This window comes from Octodon degus, unplaced genomic scaffold (assembly GCF_000260255.1).
Source record: "Octodon degus isolate 3935 unplaced genomic scaffold, OctDeg1.0 scaffold00070, whole genome shotgun sequence".
In the NCBI taxonomy this organism is placed as follows: Eukaryota; Metazoa; Chordata; class Mammalia; order Rodentia; family Octodontidae; genus Octodon; species Octodon degus.
The window spans coordinates 7,996,226-8,015,864 of record NW_004524646.1 but is presented as its reverse complement, the minus strand read 5'-3'; the positions used below and the strand labels follow the sequence as shown (position 1 = coordinate 8,015,864).

At 50.8% G+C, this 19,639-nt stretch overlaps 1 protein-coding gene across 1 annotated transcript; it reads left to right on the top strand.

Moving 5' to 3' along the window:
* Positions 1-10,284: 10,284 nt before the first annotated feature.
* On the top strand, positions 10,285-10,632 carry LOC105742747 (40S ribosomal protein S26-like). Its single transcript, XM_012515586.1, has one exon. The coding sequence runs from the start codon at positions 10,285-10,287 to the stop codon at positions 10,630-10,632; it is 348 nt and encodes a 115-aa protein (XP_012371040.1).
* Positions 10,633-19,639: the final 9,007 nt, after the last annotated feature.

The window sequence follows — 19,639 nt, the reverse complement described above, 5'->3', positions numbered from 1 at the left end:
AGTTCTTCAAAATGAGCAAAGTTTTCTCTTGGGCTTTTTCTCTTCCTGCCTGGAACACAGATGCGATGGCTGGAGCTACTGCACTTTGTTTGCAGCCACATAAAAGCGCAAAGAACCTCCCAGTGTCACTGGCCTTGAACCAGCACTCACCACCTTCTACTTCTGAGCTTGCTTTCTATGAAAAACTAAGCCCATATTGTTTATGTTACAGCTCTTGGGTTTTCTATTGCACTGCCCCAACACAATTCCTGGAGGCATAACACTGATAATAAAGAAACCTGAGGGCCAGCCAAATAGCTCAGCAGGTTAAAGCACCTGCAAGCAGGTGCAGAGGTTGGAGGTTTGATCTCTGGGCCTGCTGCGTTGGCCCTGCTCCTGGGACACACTAAGATGGCGATTGAGACTGGGCATGTTGGCATGCACCTGTAATCCCAGCATTTAGGAGGCTGTAAACAGGAGAATCACTAGAATTGGATCTCATTGTGAGACCCTGAACACCCCATAGACCCTTTCCTAAAATACAAAAAAATAAAGAAACCTGTTATGGACTCGTAGTAGCACAGGACCCTGGAAGGGATTACCACACAGAACAGAAGACCAGGTGAATAAAGAAGGAGGTCTGTGGGGTACTGTAGGGCACATGTGCAATCCCAGCTCTCAGGAGGCTGAGGCAGGAGGATCGCTGTGAGTTTGATGCAAATCTAAGCCACAAAGAGAATTCAGAGCCAGCCTGAACTGCAAAGTGAGGCCCTGTCCCAGAAAGTCAGAAGAAAAAGGAAAAAAAAAAGAAGTGGGTCTGAATAGGACCAGGGATCCCCAGCCACTGTGGGTCATAATGCACCTGCTCCAATCAGGGGAGTCATGTTTATGAACATACGCAGACAATAATTTACACTTCATCCAATTTTTGAGTGTTCTTAACTCATGTACTGAGATGTGCTGATTCATAAAAACTGCACGTAGGAAAAGTGCACAGTGGGTGAATTTGGACTTGGACTCACCCTTAAGACCCCTGCCGCAGACCAGGTAATAAATACATCCATCGCCTTCAAAGGCATCCTCCCCTGTCCTCTGCACCATTATTAAGGCAAGAACGCGTAATAGGAGTCTACCTTCTTACATAACTTATCACTTGCTTGTTCCTTTTATTGGTTAAGCAGATAAGCATGTTCCATTTTGTCAGATTTCTACATTTGCATGTCCACCTCCTGTTACCCCCTTTGCTCCACTCTCCCCTCCAGTTTCACATTTGGGGGTGCAGTGCGTACGACATATTTTGTTCATGTCATTTACCTGAGACCTGCCCTGACACCCTCTTGAAGCTAGCGACCGCGTGGTACGCTGCCTGCAGCCACTCTAACGCATGCTGGATCGTACGCATCTTGCATGACTGCAACTTTCCACTCACTGACCAGCGAGGCCCCGTTTCCTCCATCCTTCAGCCCGGGCAGACGACCACTCCAATTGCTGTCTTCTGCACTGGGCTATTCCAAGTGCCCCACAGAGATGGGATCACATGGTAATTTGTCCCTCTGTTACTGACTCGCGCATCACTCTTTGCGTAATGTCATCGTTGTTCTTCTATGTAACTGCACACTACACTATTGCTTTCTTTCTTAAGGCTAAGCAACACTCCACGACCTGTCTAGACCACACTTTCTCTGTTCGCCTATCCATCCACACACACGCAGACTTTGTCACTCTCTTCACTATTGTGAATAGCGCCGCAATGGAAGAACTGAGGGCTCTTGGAAATCCCGATTTCAGTTCTTTTGGTGATCTACATATATTCACGCTTCTGTTGCTGGCACAAAATACCTGCACATGAAAGAAGTTTCTTCCGGCTTATGGCTCAGACTGTTCAGTTTATGCAGTCAGCATACTCCAAGGCAAAAGCCGGATGGCGGGAGAGCATGGTGCAGGCGCGGCGCTCAATCCTCAATCCTCAATCCACAGCAGCCAGAAAGCAGCGAGAGAAGGGAGGAGCCCTGCTAGGCCCCGCCCACAAGCAACACCTGCCTCCCGACAGGGCGCCCAGCCATGAGCCCACAACGCATGCGCACGGCGCAACGACCCCATCACCTTCCCAAAGCCCGGTCTCTGAGTACAGGAGACTGTGGAGGTCTTTTTCAAAAGATACCACAACCTCTCTTTTTCAGAAGTGAGACTGCTGGAATTTCAATGATTATAAAATATCCACAGATTCAATACTAGCTTTCTTTTTGAAGAAAAAGTAGTATGGTATAAGGTGGACATTAGAGAACACTTGGGTGACAGTGACATTTATGTGTTATGTAAGCCCAAGCCTCTGCCATGTGTCAGAGTCTGATGTGTCACACCTCTTAGGCCCTGGCCCGGACACTTGGTGGAGACATGCTGCCCTCTCCAGCTTCCGCTCACAACATTAGCTCTGTTGTTTCTTAAGAATGGCAGCATGGGTCCGCGGAGATAGCTCAGCTGTGTAAGTGCCTGCTTGGCAAATGCAAGGTCCTGAGTTCGATCCCCAGGATCGAACACTGGCCTTCTTTCTGCTTCTCATTTAGTGAAATTCAACATTTTCTTCTTTCCTTAATTGAATTCCTGCTGCTGGAAGGAGACAGCTTCTCCCAGAATTCAGCCCAATTCGGACTCCTCACTCCTGAGATGCTGTCGGTCATCCACAAAGATCCGTCCTGTTAGCTCTCCCGCCCCACAAGGTCTCCGATCCGCCCTAAGGACTTGCTCCATTTTTCTTAGCGCCAGCCGGCTGCATTGCCTGGCCTGTGCCACCCTTTTATGCGTGTCTTGCAAGCAAGGACAGCCATATATACTGTGGGTCAGCATCCTTCCTGCCCAGACAGCTGGTACTTTTCCAGACAATGAGAAAGGGCAGGACCCCTCCGGCCATAGATATCTGCTTCAAGCTAAGTAAATTCACCAAACACAGCCCTGTGCTCTGGCCCTTCTGCCTACAACAGCGTTTGTTCTAACATCACCCCAGAATGTAATCTCTTTGAAGACATCACAAGTGACAATTAGGGATTCAATTTAACTCTAGGTGGGACTGCCAAGTCAAATAACTCAGGTGAGGAGACAGCACCTGACAGGCAGAGGTAACATTTGCACAGGCAACAAGAGATCTATTTTCAGCCACAGCTTGATTTTAGGACTATAACATTTGAAAAGACATAATTTTATAATTTAAGAAATATAATGTAATAACTGTCCTATGGCATTGGATAAAGTTCATTCTTCTGTAAACTCTATTAGATGTAGATGCAAATGCGACAAATAGCTTTCTCGTGGCATACAGAGGTGGAGTCCGTCCAATCTTGCTGAACCTCAGGCTCCATTAGCCAAGGTGGGGGTGGGAGCAGGTTCTGCGATCCCGTGATACCTGTCCCCATGTCTGCCCTGTACCCGAGACTCCAGAATGTGTGCCTGGCTGCTGCATGACCTCCCCTGACTAGTGATGTCAGCGTTCTGCTGTCAGCCGTAGTTGGGACAGTAGCAGTGCTGGAACTTGGCCGGCCTCAAAAGATGGGTGGGGTGGGGCCGGGTGGTGGGCACTGAATGAGAACCACGTGGGGAGGGGACAGAGGTCTGGCCAAGGGAATATCGGGAAGAACGAATCGCAGAGAGGTGGGTCTCCCAGGAAAGCCACTTAACAAGGCACAGTGCTACTGCCTGTCGGGCAATCAAAGCAGTGACTCAGGAACCTGAAGCCAGGCAGGGAGGCAGGAGACACTCGGTGTCTGCACAGCCATGAGTGGGAAGCGCAGAGTTTCCAACCCTATTTGTCAGAAGCTCTGGAATTATGAGCTATTTGACCTTTATGTGATGCCACTTAAAACCGCTTTTGTACAATCAGGTCAGCACTAGCACCAGAGCCAAGATGATGAACCTTAATGCATATAGATTCAAAGCTAGCCACAGGATAGCGCTTCTAATGTTAAGCACAAATATGACATTTTCTACTAAACAAACTTCACCTCAAGTCCCAATCGGCATGAGGCAGTACACAAGGGCCTCCCGCGATTCCGTGCACCTCTGCAGGGCCAGGCCCACATCTCGCAAACCCTTCTCTTAACGTGGACGCCTCTGCTCACGCTGTGCTGGAACTGGAGCTCCGACAGAAGCACACAGCAGCGGGCTGCTGGGCACCACCCAGCCCTTCCGTTCTAATAAAGCCTCTTTGGGTCTCCCTGTCTTGGTCTGCTTTGTGCTGCTCTGACAGAACGTCACAGACTGTGAGGTTTATATAAAAACGATTTATTTCTCAATGCTTTGGAGGCTGGAGTGTCCCAGGTCCAAGTGCTGGTACGGGGCAGGAGCCTTTGTGCTGGTGCCATGGTCCCCTCAGGGAAGGCAGAGGGGCAGAGAGGAGCAAAGGGGCCAGAGCCACTTTCCCAACAAGAACACCCTCCTGGCAGTGACCCCACACCGCGGCCACAGCGCTCACCCACTAGGAGGGCGGAGCCTCCATCCCGGGGACCTCCTCCAACCCTCCCCGCCCTGTCGCACTGAAGGTGCCGGGTTCCAGCATGAGAACTTCCGAGGACACACGCCAACCTCAGGACCTTTTGAACAAGGACAATGTTGTGCGTTGACTTCCCTGCCCCCAAAGGTCGCTCAAGTTCCATGTCAGTACCAGCGTATGTGACCTTTGACTCTGCCTTTGTGGGCACGCTCAACTTAAAATGAGATCCTATGAGATTAGGGTGGGGCCCACTCAGTGTCTGGTGTCTGCATCAAGAGAGGGAATTCTGGGCACAGAGAATCGGGCCTGGCAGAGAAGCTATCCACAGAAAACAGGTTGTTCCTTCCTGCTCATGGCCACCTCGGACACTGAGACCCCCGTTGCCCCCCGCGTGGAGGTGGAGGCTGAGGCAGGGACTGGAGTGAGGAGTCCGAAGCCGAGAGATCTGAGGTGGGCTGCACACCCGGAGCTGCAGGAGAAGCAAGGGCAGGTTCCCCCTCACCGTCGGGAGGAGCCAGCCTGCCACCCCGGCCTTGGACTTCTGCGAGGGAACGAGTCTCCGGGTCCCGCCTACTCAGTCACGTGTGGCAGCAGCCCCCAGGGAGCAGACCAAAGAGGACCCCTGGGCCAGCACCCTGGAGAAAACTTGTCACAGATGGAGCCAGAGCCCTGCGCTCTGACGTCCTCCTCACACTCTGGCTAAGTGGAAGCACCCTCTCATCTCACAGCAAGTTTTCCTCAGCTTTGTACTAGGGGAAGGAGCGGGCCTGAATGGACCTCCTGGCGACATCAGCCCTCCGTCACAGGACCCTGGTCCTCCTCACATTGCTGTGCTCTGCCTAGCTGCCCAATGAATTTCTGACTTATACCAAGAATATTCTTAAAATTGTAAGTGCGTTGACTTGAGGAGATAGCTCAGCAGTCTAAGAGCCTGCCTGGTGAGCACAAGGACCTGGGTTTAATCCCCGGTACCACATGCCATGTCAGCCCCAGAACCCTGGATGCACCATGCAAGCCCCAAAACTGGGCTTGGTGGCTCACACCTGTAATCCCAGCTCTGGGGAGGCCAAGACAGGAGGATCACTACAAGTCTGAACTGTGTAATGAGACCCTGTATCTAAAAAACAAAATTAAAAACAGTCATAAATGTGGCTAGATCTCACCATCATGAGAAACTCGTCCATTCTATCTGCCATTCACTGCCGAGGTCCTACTGAGCCAGAGCTGCTGGAGGAAGGATAAAGAGAAAACCAGGGCCAGCCAAATAGCTCAGCAGGTTAACAGCCTACAAGCAGGCACAGGGGCCGAGGGTTTGATCCCCGGGCCTGCCGTGCCAGCCCCACACCCTCAGGTGTGCTGAGACAGCAATTGAGACTGGGTATGGTGGCACACTCCTGTAATCGCAGCTTTTGGGAGGCTGTAAACAGGTGGTTCCCTACAAGTCTGATCTAGTACTGAGACCCTGAACACCCTGTAGACCCTTCCCTAAAATGCAGAACAAAAAGAAAACCGGTGTACATTGCAGCTCCAAATGGAACATTACTCAGCCATGGAAAACAATGAAATTTCTGTCTCTTGCAGGAAAAATAGATGGACCCCGAGATCATCATGTTGAGCACAATAGCACAGACTCACATATTCTCCTTAATATGTGAAATCTATAAAAGGTGATGACACAGTAGTAAGGAAACATTACTAGACAAGACGAAGGAAAGGGGGAGTGGAAGAGGGAGTGTGAAGATGCGTAAGGGGGGGCATGAATAAGATCAAAATATACCGAATCCTCCAAAATGGGAAAACTGGTGCGAGGGTGGGGTGAAGGGGTGCAGGGCGTGAAGTGCGCCGTGTTCAAGTACAAATCTTCCAGAATAACATCCGTTCATCTGTACAGCCGGTACACAGTATGAAAATGTGGGAAAATGAAGGAATCTCTGTGCTGCCCCCTCTAGGATCCTCTCACGGACTTTGTGCTCACGATCCAGCATCTTCCTAGTCACTGGAGAGACCCTGTGTCGCATTTCAAGGACTCGTCTGTATAGTAATGTTTAGAATAAGCTCCCTTGATCCAATTTCCCTGGGCTCTTTCGGGAGACTCAAAATACCTGAACAATACCCAGTAAAGGCATAAGGCCCAAACCACGTTTGGAACCCTCAAGTCCAGAAATCGCAAGCACTGAGCCTGAGTCCCCGCACCACTCAGCCTTGGAGCCGGCTGAGTATGGACGGAAGCCTCCACACAGTGTGAGCTACATCAGCCCTTCCTTCCTTAATTCTGGGCACCAGGTGTTCTGTCTCAGCAACAAAAGAAAAGTAACCGAGACAGAAACATACTGTGTTTTGTGGAAGTAGGCAGAGAAAGCATTGCACCCAACTCAGGTGATGTCGTGGTCTGTAAGATAGCGTGACGGGGGGAGTGACAGGGGCCAGGGTGGCAGCAGATGCCAGTCAGAGGGGCAGGAGGGCAAGCTGAATACACCAGTGCGGGGACCCCACCAAGGGGATGCACAGGGGCTGCCTTCTCCGGCAAACAAAGCTGGATGGAGACAGCCACAAAGGTCTCAGCAGCCCCTCCTTGGGAGAATGGTCAGGTGGACTTCAGCCGGCTCTCGATAGAAGACAAGAAGGAAACCGGAGGAGAAAGGGAAGCCCGATGTGGAAGAGCTTGGCTTAGCAGATGAGGAAGCGGGGCGGCATGCCTGGGGGCAGCCTGATTGCCCAGGAGACCCACACAGGAGCACAGCTGTGCACCCTGCTGCCTCCCTGCCCCTGCTGTATCGTGCCCATGGGTCCCAGGATGGGGAAGCAGCCTGCAGCGCCCTGGGGACCTATGGGGATTCATGTGGTTGTTTATTGCCTCAGTGATTTTCCTACTCCTTTCTTGCAACTGAGAAAAGTTGAGCCAGTCCAAAGGGGGTGGAAAGGCCAAAGATGGTCAGCAGATACGAATCCCTTGCTCATAACAGGCACGCAGCGGATGCCAGCCTTACCTACTCTGAGGTTGATCAGCAACATTGCCCCTCGGTCTCAGCCCTGCAGAAACCAGAGCCGTGCACTGTGCTGTCTGAACCTTCGTGAAGAGCCCAGGGATTCCCTGACCCGATGGCGGCTGCCAGAGACTGTGCGTGGGGAGGGTGGGGTAGGCGGGTGTCAGCCATGCAGTGCCAAGCTCCAGCCAGAGAGGAGGGCTAACCTGTGAGCAGCAGCCAAGCAGTACACTGTCAGCGCCCTGCGCGTCTCCAAATTGCTAAGAAAGTAAAATTCTAACGCTTTGGCCGCAAGAATAATAAGCAGACGAGGGGATGATGAATGTGTTATTTGGGGTGATTGAGTCATTCCGCAGGTCTGAGGCTTGACGTAGGTGTCCCCAACAGAAGCCAGGCTGGCCTTCCCTGCCCACGACCAGCGGTACATGGAGCGCCCAGGACCCCACAGTCCTGAGCTCAGCCAGTCACCCTGCTGCCTGCGCTGTCCTTCATGGGAGACTCAAGCACAGAGGCAAAGGCCCTTCAGAGGAAAAGTGGAGACAAACGTGCTACGCTCGCTGGATTAGACAAAACCCAAACGTTTTTAAACTTAGTATTTTCTTCACCTAAACTTGCCCAATCTTTCAAAAGAGATCCATGAAGGTAATCAGACAAAATATGACTAGAAAAGCATCGAAGAACGCCAGGCCTTCCAAAACAGACGTGGGAGTTTAGAATACAGTGGACAGAATATCTTCTAATAGTGGAGGGGAGAAGAGTAATCACTGAATGAATGATTAGGGGATAACTGACTATCTGAAAATGTCCCTGTGTCTTTTTAAAAATATTTAAATTCTAGAATAAATTCCAGGTAGAAAAGTGGGAAAATAGAAAATAGAGTCACAACTGACTGCAATAACATTTATAGCAAAAAACTGGAGTTGTCCGCACTGGACACAGTGGCTGGCCCAGCTGAGACCCTCAATAAATATTTGCGGGACAGATTCATGCAGCAGCTAACCTGTGCCAGGCGCGCCATAAAGAGCTTTGTGCTTCTTGTCTCGTTTACTCCTCCTAGTAGGACTATAACAGAGGAAATAACGCTTTCCATATTTTGCAAATTAGAGACAGAGGCATAAAGAGGTTAGAGACCTCCTTCAAGCCCAGACAGAAAAGAGAGGCAGCCCTACTGCCCACCTTCTGACTCCGGATTGGCCTCTCACTCTCCGCCGTGTGGGCGTACACTCACGTGAGTGGCAAGGGTCACTGTGAGCTCCCTCCACACTCTGCATTTCAGAAAACTGGCTGTCCAGCTCAGTGGAGTCCACACCAGGCAGCTCATACTCATACTCAGGAGTGAATGTTTTTAAACTGTAGGGAAGGTCAAACACTGAGAGAGAGAGGGGGAGAGAGACAGACAGACAGACAGACAGACAGACAGACAGACAGACAGACGGAGACACAGAAGGAGACAGAGACAGAGAGACACAGAGGGAGAGAGAAGAGGGAGAGAGACACACAGAGACAGACAGAGAGAGAGAGAGAAAGAGAGAGAGAGAGAGAGAGAGAGAGAGAGAGAGAGAGAGAGAGAGAGGAGAGAGAGAGAGAGAGAGAGAAAGGGAGAGAGAGAAGAGACAGAAAAAGACGGAGAGAGAGCCGGACAGAGAAGGAGGGAGGGAAGGAAGAGGAGGAGCGGGAGAAGGAGGGAGGAAAGGAAAGGAAGGGAAGGGAAAGGAAGGACCCAAAAACTATGTAGAAAATACTTGTCTGTCTAAATCTTTCGAACGCGTTTCCTTGTGGCGCTCTTCTCTGTCTCCTGCCAAGTCGTAAGGGATGTGCTAAACAGGGGGAAATGTTTGCAATGCTACTAACAAATTCGCAAGAGCAAAGCACACAGCCAAGGCCCTGCAGACGGGCAGACGGGTGCTCAGCATCTTGTGCACAGTCGTGAGGAGCCTGGCAGGGTCACCAGGGCTGACGCTTGCTGCAGAAGCAGAACTCCTCTGAGTGTGGGCTGGGGACTTGCTGGTTGTCCTGGATGAAGCTTTCTTGGCCCTTCCATGCAGCCCTCCTCCCCTGCCCCACCCTGCCCTTCCCTCCTCCTCAGCCCTCCTGTCCCCCTTCCCTCTCCCACGAGTGGAATCCCATGTGGACACCTGTTTCCCAGAGGTTCCACTGACAACTTTCCAAAGGTCACCTCTCTTCTGAGAATGAGGATGGTTACTCCAGGACCTGCGTGCTCACCCACCCTTTGGGGAGGTCCGACTCAGCCAAACCTTTCTAAGAGTGATATAGCAGAACCTCAAAAGTAAATAGCAAAAACCCAAGCCATATGAGAAAGAGTGCGGGGTGAGTCAGCCCTGCTGCACCATAACTAACACCCAGAGGTTCTCTTCCTCTTCCCTGTCCTCAGAGGGAGGACAGAGGCCAGGCTTGTGCTTTTATAGCTACCCTCTGGGGAGAACCAACTAGGGGTCCCACAATTTCTGCCACAATTTCTGTTTCCATCCCTCCCAGGCAGTGCCTTTAATGTTTTGCCCTAGGACACAAGCTCTTGGGGGAAGACTCAAGCCACACCCGCGTGCTGAGCACAGCAGCGCCACCCCTGGCCCCACCATGGAAAAGCTGCCAAGAGCTCTCGCGACCCACCACCATGCCCCTGGGGAGGGACGGGTTTAGCAAGTGAGGCCCTCAGTCACAATGTGAGTTCCAGTGGGCAGAGATTTGGGTACATTAGTAACCTGGATTCTTTATTTTCTAACACATCTCTAGCAAAGAAGAAGTACTCCGCTAACATCTGCAAAACAGGTAAGTTAGAAACGAAATCTCTATAATGGGCTCTTTTGGGTCCTCCTTTCCAAGATGAAGAAAAAAAGAAGGAACAACTGTCCTGCCAAAAAGGACCACGGTCATGTGCAGCCTATGCGCTGCATGAACTGCGCCCCGTGCGTACCCAAGGATAAGGCTATTAAGAAGTCTGTCATTCGGAATGTAGTGGAGGCCACCGCCGCCAGGGACATTTCCGAAGCGAGTGTCTTTGAAGGTTATGTGTTTCCCAAGCTGTATGTGGAGCTGCATTACTGTGTGAGTTGTGCCCTTCACAGCAAAGTGGTCAGAAATCGATCTTGTGAAGCCCCCAAGGACCGAACTCCTCCACCCCGATTTAGACCTGCTGGTGCTGCCCCACGACCTCCACCAAAGCCCATGTGAGGGGAGCTGGGTCTTAATGGACTGAAGAAAACTCTCTTGAGAAAGAAATAATAGATTGAATGTTATACTTTATACAGCATGTTGAGTGTACCTGCCAGAGGTGGGTTGGGTTAATTCAGCCTATCCAAGTTTAAGTTGGTACACTGAAAATGAATAAAGAGGAACACAGTGGAAAAAGAAAGAAAGAAATCTCTAGCATGGTACTCTTGCTGATGTAGCTGTTTCCAGAGGGCAAGTGTACCGGATACAGCAAGTGTTCAACCAGAAGGCGGGCTGTGGGGGTGAAAGGTGGGCGGTGGGGGCGCAAAGCGGGCAGCGGGGTGGATTTCTCACTATGGACTGGAGGGTTACACACCAACGTGGGGAGAAAACTCGAAAGTGGTCTACTGCGGTGGACTGTAGCTGGAAACATCAGCATGAACTCATACCCAACCTAGTACAGATATATAGTAAGGTTGTACCTGAGAGAGGGTCTTGGTAGGACTTTAGGTGCTAACCTTAGTGTGCATAAATGGATTTCTTTCCTCTGCCCGTTGAAATAGTCTAGAAGCGGCAGATATTGCAGTAACAGTGAGCACACACATCTAGATCTTGGCTTGTAATACCTTCTTCAGCAAAAGTAGCAAGGTTCCTTGGACAAATATTTGACTGCGGGACTGAGGGAGGCCATATAAAGGGTGATCCTAGAGCATCTTATAGTGCCAAAAAGTAAGGAGGTGCTCTAGGAAACAGACACCAAACACCCATGCACGCGCACACACACGCACACACGCACGCACACATGCACACACATACAGTGATTTGAGTCAATCAAAGACACAAAACTCAATAAAATTATTTTAAAGAAATAGATAAAAATAAAAAATAAAAAAGACACAAAAGCCAACTGAAACGGCACTTGATGCCCAGAGCTAGAAGAATTTGAACAAAATAAATATTGTAGCACTGGGGTTATAACCCAGAGTACAAAATAGAGACCTATGGCTCCACATTGGTACATGGTTCTGCAAATACATAAATGAATGAGAAAGAGAACACTTTCCGTGAAGAAACATTCCAAATCATTTACTTAGATATTCCCCTTCTACGAGGGGCACACAGACCCCACTCCTTCAGTGTGGATTACACATGCTAACATTCCTCCAAAGGACAGTTTAGGGAAGGAGGGAGGGAGCCCCCTTGGGGCAGCACCCACAGCAGTATGGCCCGTGACAGGCGTACCTTCCCCATGGCTTCATGAGATGGCTCTTTACCTCGATGGAGTTTCTCCCAATGACCAATGGGCCTGGTCTCATTATAAGAAGTGCCAGACAGAAAGACAGCCTTCAAGATCCTTGACCAGGCCTCAAAACTATCCAAGACATGAAAAGGAAGGAAAGTTTGAGGACCTTCTTTAATCAAGAGAAAATTTGAAGATAGGAGGACTACATGCAATGTGGCATCTTGGGTGGAGCTCCAGAGCAGAAAAAAGAGGAGAACATAGACTTTATTTAACATTAAGATGTCGACATTGGTTCATTAATTGTGACAGATGCATCACATGTATGTGACATGCGAATTATTAGGAAAACTTCCACGGACCCTGAACTATCTTCATAACATTTCTGTAAGTCTAAGACTTCCAGGATGAAAAGATAGGAACTATGCAGAACATTGCAGTGTTACTTGTGTTGAACAGTCAAAAGGGACATAAATAGTAAAATAAATGGTATTTTACCTTTTTTTTTAATTATTGCAACATTTTTATTACTTAAAGTCTTTTTTACAATCTTTTTTATTTTTTACAGAGAATAAAAGTAGTTTAAAGAAAGAAATGGTACAGAATTTCACTAAACAAAATGATAGGAATTCAACAGTGGCTCTTATGTTGCTGTCTTCAAATTAGTTGTTCAGATTACCAGAGGTAACAGCAGCTGCAGTGTTGGTTGGAGCTAAGGCTGGTGAAGACTGAGGGGACAGATAAATAAATGAATTGATGGAAACCAGCCATCCAGCCTGAAGGAACGTGCAGCCCTGGAATGGAGCCGGCACCTCCCTCCCTCGTCCACAAGCCAGCGTCAGAAGAGCAGCAGGGCCTGTGGCTTCCTCTTTCTGGGGCCTCCTGGCCTTTCAGCTTAACTTCCTTCTCTGCTTACCTTTTCCTTCCCACAGCTGGCTCCCCTCCATCTCTCATGAGGCCAGCTCCTCCATGAGTGCAGCAAGAGAGACCCCAGCTCCAAAGGGCACCCTTCAGCTCTCCTCAATGAGTGGCCGCCATTCACTATTTCCGGGACTCTCTTCATTTTAGTGAGTCTGACAAGGCTCAGGCCTCCCCACCAACGAGGGTCTTGGAGTCGTGTGACCGTGCTTGGTTCAATCGGCGATGAGAGGTGGAGTCATAGGACTGCTTTTTGAGGCAGAGGTGAACAAACCAGTTCACTGGAGGATAGAAGGATGTGGAGAACAGAAGGAAAACTGACTCCCCGACCTGCCCTGTGGGCCTTGCCCAGTGTTCCACTCAGAAACATCACTACAAATGCCCGCAAGGGGGCCTAGAATGATCTCAGTGGTGACATTTGCTTCTCTGAGCTAGGAGTCCGGGGCTGTGTGTGCTCCTTTGTCTTGCTTTCCCGTGTCAGGATGTGGGGCCCATGGGTGAAGAGCAATTCTGGCTCTTACATATCCCAGCAGGGTACCGCAGGCTAGAGCTTTGCAGGTGCCCCGCTATCCCTGCATGGCCATTTCTGGGCTGGGTTGGTCTGGTCCTGGTCTCTGGTCACTCACTGACCCTCATCACCCGCATGATGACAAGTCCTGCTGACCACCTGGCCTGTGCTCAGTCTGTCAGCAGTCAGCTGAGGAAGGCCCTCTCCCCAGGCAGCTCCCAGCTGGAACAGAGAGGCAAACATGGGGCCCCGAGACATTAACTGATTTTTGAGGCCTTTCCCACCATGCACACTAACTGAGCTGCAGCTGTCAATGCCCCAAACTGGATTTGTGTCACTGTGACAGAGAGAGCTGTAGACAACTTACCAGATGAGGCTGCTCTCTGGGAAGAAAATGAAAAGCCAACAACAGGATCATAGCTGAGGGACCTGTCTGAGGAGAAGAGAGACAAAGGGCCCTCCAGACTGCAACCCTCCCTCTCCTCTCTGAGGAGAAAGGAGGCCCTTGTTTCCCTCCTGCTGGCCTGCTCTCCCTCGTCCTGGGTCTCACACACCAAGTTCAGGGCTTGGGCTCTATGCCATGGCCAGCTGCCTAAGCTGTGACGAGGCTTGGCTTCCTCAGCTGAAAAATGAGAGATTAAATGTCTCTCCCCCAGGGTAGGGCGGGAAACTCATGACACTACCCATGAAGGAAAGGCCTGCCATCCCCGGTACCTAGCTTCTGTTTAACTCCTTGTCCCTCCCAGCCAGCGGAACCTAGTACCCATCCATTTAACCTTACAGACAGAGCGTCCAGGGCTCCGAAGGGATGTGGTGCCTTGCCTGAGTATTAGGGAGGTTTTGTCCCTGAGTGTGAAAGTGGGTTTCTATAATCCTAAATCCTGAGGGATGGGCTCGTGGGATCCTGTCATTGTGGGTGAATGCTGGTAGCCACCATGACCCAAGTGCACAGAGTCAGCAACCAACAGCATACTCAAGGTGAGCGAACCCAGCAGAAAGCCTCACTGGTCATTCAAGGTGTAGGGCTTGCAGGACAGAGGCCCACAGAGAGAACTGATGCTTGGGAGGTCACAAACCAGATCTGAGACAGGGCCTGAAGGGCCCCCAGCAAGTTCCTTGGGACTGGGGAGTCCTTAGATGAACTACCTATACCAACCAGGGCAGTCTCAACCACCCAGTGGGCCCTTTCCTATCTGCCTGCTTGGTATACGCTCCCTTCTTTTTAGTGGCAGCATCCTAATTTTCCTTGGAAAGCTACCTTTTTCTATTCTTAACCCATGAATGAGTTTGATTTGATGCCATTCTCTGGCCCCCAAGGATGGACATAGCACTATGCCCTGGCCAGTTAATCAGAACATTGCATAGTCTTCTGGCTATATATAGCAGTTGGTTCTGGGATGGGCACGTGATTAGGCCAGACCAATCAGAAGCAATGAAATTTAACAAATATGTAAATTACTGGCCAAAAGACCCTGCATATATCCTGAGGTGAAAATGTAGGGGAGTAAAGCTGGAGCTACCACCAGGAGGGGCAGCCTGCCAGAGGTAAGAGCCTAGACAGGAGTGTGGGTCCAGAAGGGCCCTGTGCATGTGTACAGCCCTCCTCCACTAGCTTCTGTGATCAGTGCCACAGAGGAGAAAGTGTCACATCCCCCACATCCTGGGGTCTCTGGAAATGAAACTGGACTCTCTTTGGGACTGACTCCAGCTTTGCTCCAGAAGGTACCGTATTGCATAGGCATTATGTCCCTGAAGAAAGGCATAAGGAAGGTTTTTTTTGTTTGTTTGTTTTTTCCACAATGTTCTTGAAGTAGCCCTAAATGATCCCAATGCAATCACTTCACACTGAGAAGTTCTGTGTTCAGCGTAAGAATGTTGCAGACTGGCTCTGCCAAGAGCGGGTGGTCCCTGCAGACATAATTAAGGTGTGAGCCATGGTGGGCAAGAGATACACCACCCACAGCCTGCTGCTGTCAGCACCTGGGGGGTGCCCCAACTGCAGGGAGTCACCCACTCAGCACCCGCACACTGCACCTGCATGGTGGCTTGCTTCTTCCTCTGCCTGGGCCTGCTTCCTGCCCTACCTCCCATGTGACCTGGCCCCAGAGGGGGCTCCCTAAAGTGCACACTGTGTGGACCTCTCAGAGAATCTAGTTGCTGGCATCTGTTCCTGATGAGAGCACTGGGGTGGGGAGCAAACTACAGTGGCACCATTGGGCTACATGAAAGCCCACATGCGAAAGCCCGGCCACCCGTGGTACTAGCGGGTAGGCAGCGGGCGCTTGTGGAAGGAAGTTGGGGCACTAGTGCGGTGTCCTGGACAGGGATATCGGGGCTCAGCCCCTGCTTTCCTCTTTGGTTTCTGGCTGCCATGAGGCAAGCAGCTTCTTACCCACTTGATGCTCTGGCCACGTTGCTCTGTCTCCCACAGGCTCAGAGCAAAGGGGCCCAGATGACCATTAACTGAAGACTCTGGGACCATGACCCTTGAAGGAGGGAAATCTGGCCCGTATCTAACAGGAAACGGAAGGTACAGATCCCCAGAAGAGTAGCTTAAAGCTGTGGTAAACAGAGTAGTGAGTGGAGAGTGAGAGGACAGCTTATAGTCAGGACAGCAGCTGTGCCCTGGTGCCAAGCACCAGCTTCCCATCGTCTTACCCCCAAAGGGGCCAGGCTAAGACATATGGTATTAAAGGAGAAGCAACTTCCCTGAATTTTGGCTCTGGAGGACATCTGAATGACCCCAGTATGCTAGTTTGCTGGACATTGTATCTGACACCAACAATTTAAAGAAATTTAATGTGGCTCACAGTTCAGGAGGTTTGATCCATAGTAAGCTGGGTTCAAAGCAGAAACATCATGGTGGGAAAGTGTGGCAAAACCAAGCTGCTTAGTTCATGGTAGCCAGGAAGCAGAACATGGGTGCAGAGCCATAGAAGAACAGGAAAGGGACCGTACAAGTACTCAAGGTCCCACCTCTGAGACCCTCCAAGACACACAGAAGTGTGCTCCATCAGTGCCCCGGGTGCCTCCCAAGCCAATTAAGCTGGCACAACTGAGCTTAGCTGCAACACCCAGACTTGCACATGTCACTGATCGACGCACAGGAACATGGTTGAGAGATGCGGGGAGAAGACAGCAGCGATGTGGTAGGTACTTGAGGAAGAAGGGCGCTTGGGGATGGGGAGCAGCACAAGCCAGTGGCCACCTAGACGCAGGACTTGGGCCCTGGCTGGGACCCTGATGGGCAGGTGGGGAGACATTCTGTCCTGGGAGGAGTCAGAGAGGACTGGGGAAGAGAAGACTGCGATTTGAATAGTGGTTTCACCCCCAAAGTTCATGTCCTAACTTAACCCCCAACACCACAGCACTGAGAAGCATGACCTTTAGGAATGAGGGTCATAGGGAATGCCAAAGTGAAGGGGATCAGGGTTCTGCTTCAGGTTCTAACCAAAGGGCCTGGCACAGGGTGCCTGTCCCTTGTGTCCCTTGCCTCTGCAGTGTGACAATACAGCATCCAAGACACCATTTTGCAAACAAAGAGAAGCCCTCACCACATGCTGGCTACTGATCTTGGACATCCGGTCTCTACTACTGGAAGAAATCAGCTTCTATTCTTTATCAGTTCTGCAGTCTGTCAGATTCTGTTGGAATTGCACCAACAAAAGAGGGAGGGATAAACAAAACCATGGGCCTGAAAGAAAGTGAGGAGCTACCACATCTCCATCTCACCCCCAGCCAACAGCTTCAGGGCCAGTGCTGGACCAAGAGCTCAGACTTACACTCTGCACCCCTTTCCTAACCTTAGGGTCCTGGGCAGTCATTCTTGAGACAGAGGATCCTGCTGAACACCAAGAGGTTTCAACAAAATAAAAACAGGAAATTTTCAAGCATGTGGTCAGAGCTCCACATCAACATAGCCGAGTGGAAATAGAGGTGACTGTCCCTATTTCCCAGATGTTGACACTGAGAGATGGAGACACTAATGAGATGCCCAATAACACAAAAACAGCAAGTCATAGAGCTCCTTCAGCCCCCTCTGTCCCCATCTGTCTGCCCTCCACCTCTGCTTGCCCTGTTTCCATCCCAGGCTCCTATGAAGGCTGCAGGCAGAGCCCAACCCCTTTGCTGGGTGTAGATGATGTCCCACTTGCTGAGTACTGATTGCTCTGATTGGTAGAAGCGCCCTCTCCAGGGAGCCAGTGGGAGTCCTAAGCTTGCCTTGTGACCTTTACAAGATGAGAGGCCCAGCCATAAGCTTGCATCCTCACAAGATGAGAGGGAACAACCTGCAACCCAGAGATCAGGAGGGACAGAGGAAGAGGGGTCAGGGTGCAAGGGAGCTTGAAAGCACCTCGTCTCCCACAGGACAGAGTCCCAGCGCAACTCACTGCAGGAGAAGATAAAGGTAAGAGGAGGTGCAGAGCCCTGTTGTGGAAGCCAGGGTGAGCAGCTGCCACACAGAGCATCTCTTCTGTTGTTGTCGTCATCACAGCCATTCAGGGAGGTCCACGATCTCTCTTCTGGAGATGAGAGACCTGAGGTTGGGAGAGATTAAATAACTTGTCCCAGGCCACACAGAACACCTGGAATAAAGGCACCTACTCTTCCATCCCACGGACTGAAAGCCAAGCCTCCCTGTGTGGCTCCCTCTCTCCATCATCAACCTGGCTGTTGCTCTGCACCCATGCAGCGGTCTGCTGGGTCATTAAGGCGGCAAGTCAGCGTGCATGAGAACCCCAGAACTGAGGGTGAGGAACCGCTCCTAGACTGTCTTCTGCTCCCTCTCCACGGGTTAACCAGGAACTTCCTGTTTTGATTTTCCAACTTCCCCCAGCCAGCACCTGTTGACTTACTGTAAATTCCATCCCTAGCCCAAGCCCATAGATGCTCCAACCTATGTCTCTGCCTCCAGGGTCTCTGGCTTCTCCGGCTCTCCATGCCCAGCAATAAAGGATTTCCTTGCTTTCACTCGCTTCTCTTTCACTCCAAGGTTCCTTCCTTACTCTGGCCATGAGCAAGGAAGCCCTGTTCTCTTTGGCTTATGAGGAGTTTGCACTTGGACCTGGCAGATAAGCCAAGAAACCCTATCATGTTCACATTGTCCCTTAGTTATCGCAGTCTGATCTGGCCCACAATCTCCAAAAAGAGTGCGCAGCAAAGCCTCAAGTAAGTGAGACAAGAGGCATGATTTCAGAGCTCCAGGAGAACTGAAACCCCTCTCGTAAAATTTGACATTTTTCTGGGGTTTTAGACCAAGAACTCTTCTGGGTGGCCATATTTATACACTTTTCAGGAAAAAGATGCAGGAATCTGGGCAGGATTGGGAGTCCCTTCAAGGGCTTCAGCAAGTCATAGATTATGTAATCTCCAGGAAGACCTCACAGCAAGAGTGAGCTGCCTGAAGCCACAGTCTTTGTGTGTGTGTGTGTGTGTGTGTGTGTGTGTGTGTGTGTGCGCACGCGCCAAGGATTGAACTCAGGACCTTGCACATGCCAGGCAAGCATTTATGCAGCTCAGCTACCCCCTACCCTGAGGCTGGAGCCAGATATTCCTAGCTGTGGTCTTTCCTTGTCCTGTGAGGCCTCATGGCTCCCCCCACCACTATAGTCTCAGTGGGACCAGCAACTCCCACAGGTTCACTTACGAAGAGTCTGTTGCCCTGGGCCATGGACAAACTCACAAGCAAGCGTGAAAAGCCATTTGGTTAATTTTAAATCCTGCTCAGAACCACTCTGTAGTGGTCTTCATTGAAGCCTACACCACAAAACTGGGGTTTGCCTGACCGGATTCAGTGCTGCTTGCAGCATGCCCTGCCAGGGACCAGGAGGGAAGGGGGCTGAGCGGGAGGTTCGAGCCAGCAAGCCCACTCTGGACTTCTGCCACCCTTCTGCTCCTAGTGTGGAGTAAAAGTCTGCTCTAACTACTGCCCTCCGCAGCCTTGGCTGGCACAGTCCTCGGCACAGCGAAGTGCCAGGCTTGCTTGACGAGTGACTGAACAAATGCTCGCATGACCCCGTTTGGATCTGTGCGCTCCTTGGCAGGGAATGAGCCTTTGCACACACATCTCTGCAGCTTGTTTCACACACGAGCGTTCAGTGAAAACTTCAGCGTAACTCAAAGGATGTAGGGGGCAATGACGGTGCACCTGTGACCTTAACCAAAGTAGGTGGCTATGGCTTTCCTAACTCATCCCTTCCCTAGTGACAAGGTGGTCTGTCCTGGCTATTTACTTCCATGAAACTGGAGCTAGAATTACAAAACCAGATGGCCATGAAGCAAGGGTGTCACTGACTCGGGGCCCCCTAGTCGTGGCCCAGAGCAACAGATGACAGCCACGTCTGCCTGTAAAAAGAGCGCTC

What these genes read in the sequence shown, in the direction of transcription:
- LOC105742747 (XM_012515586.1), top strand. Translation starts at nt 10,285, where the DNA reads ATGAAGAAAAAAAGAAGGAACAACTGTCCTGCCAAAAAGGACCACGGT.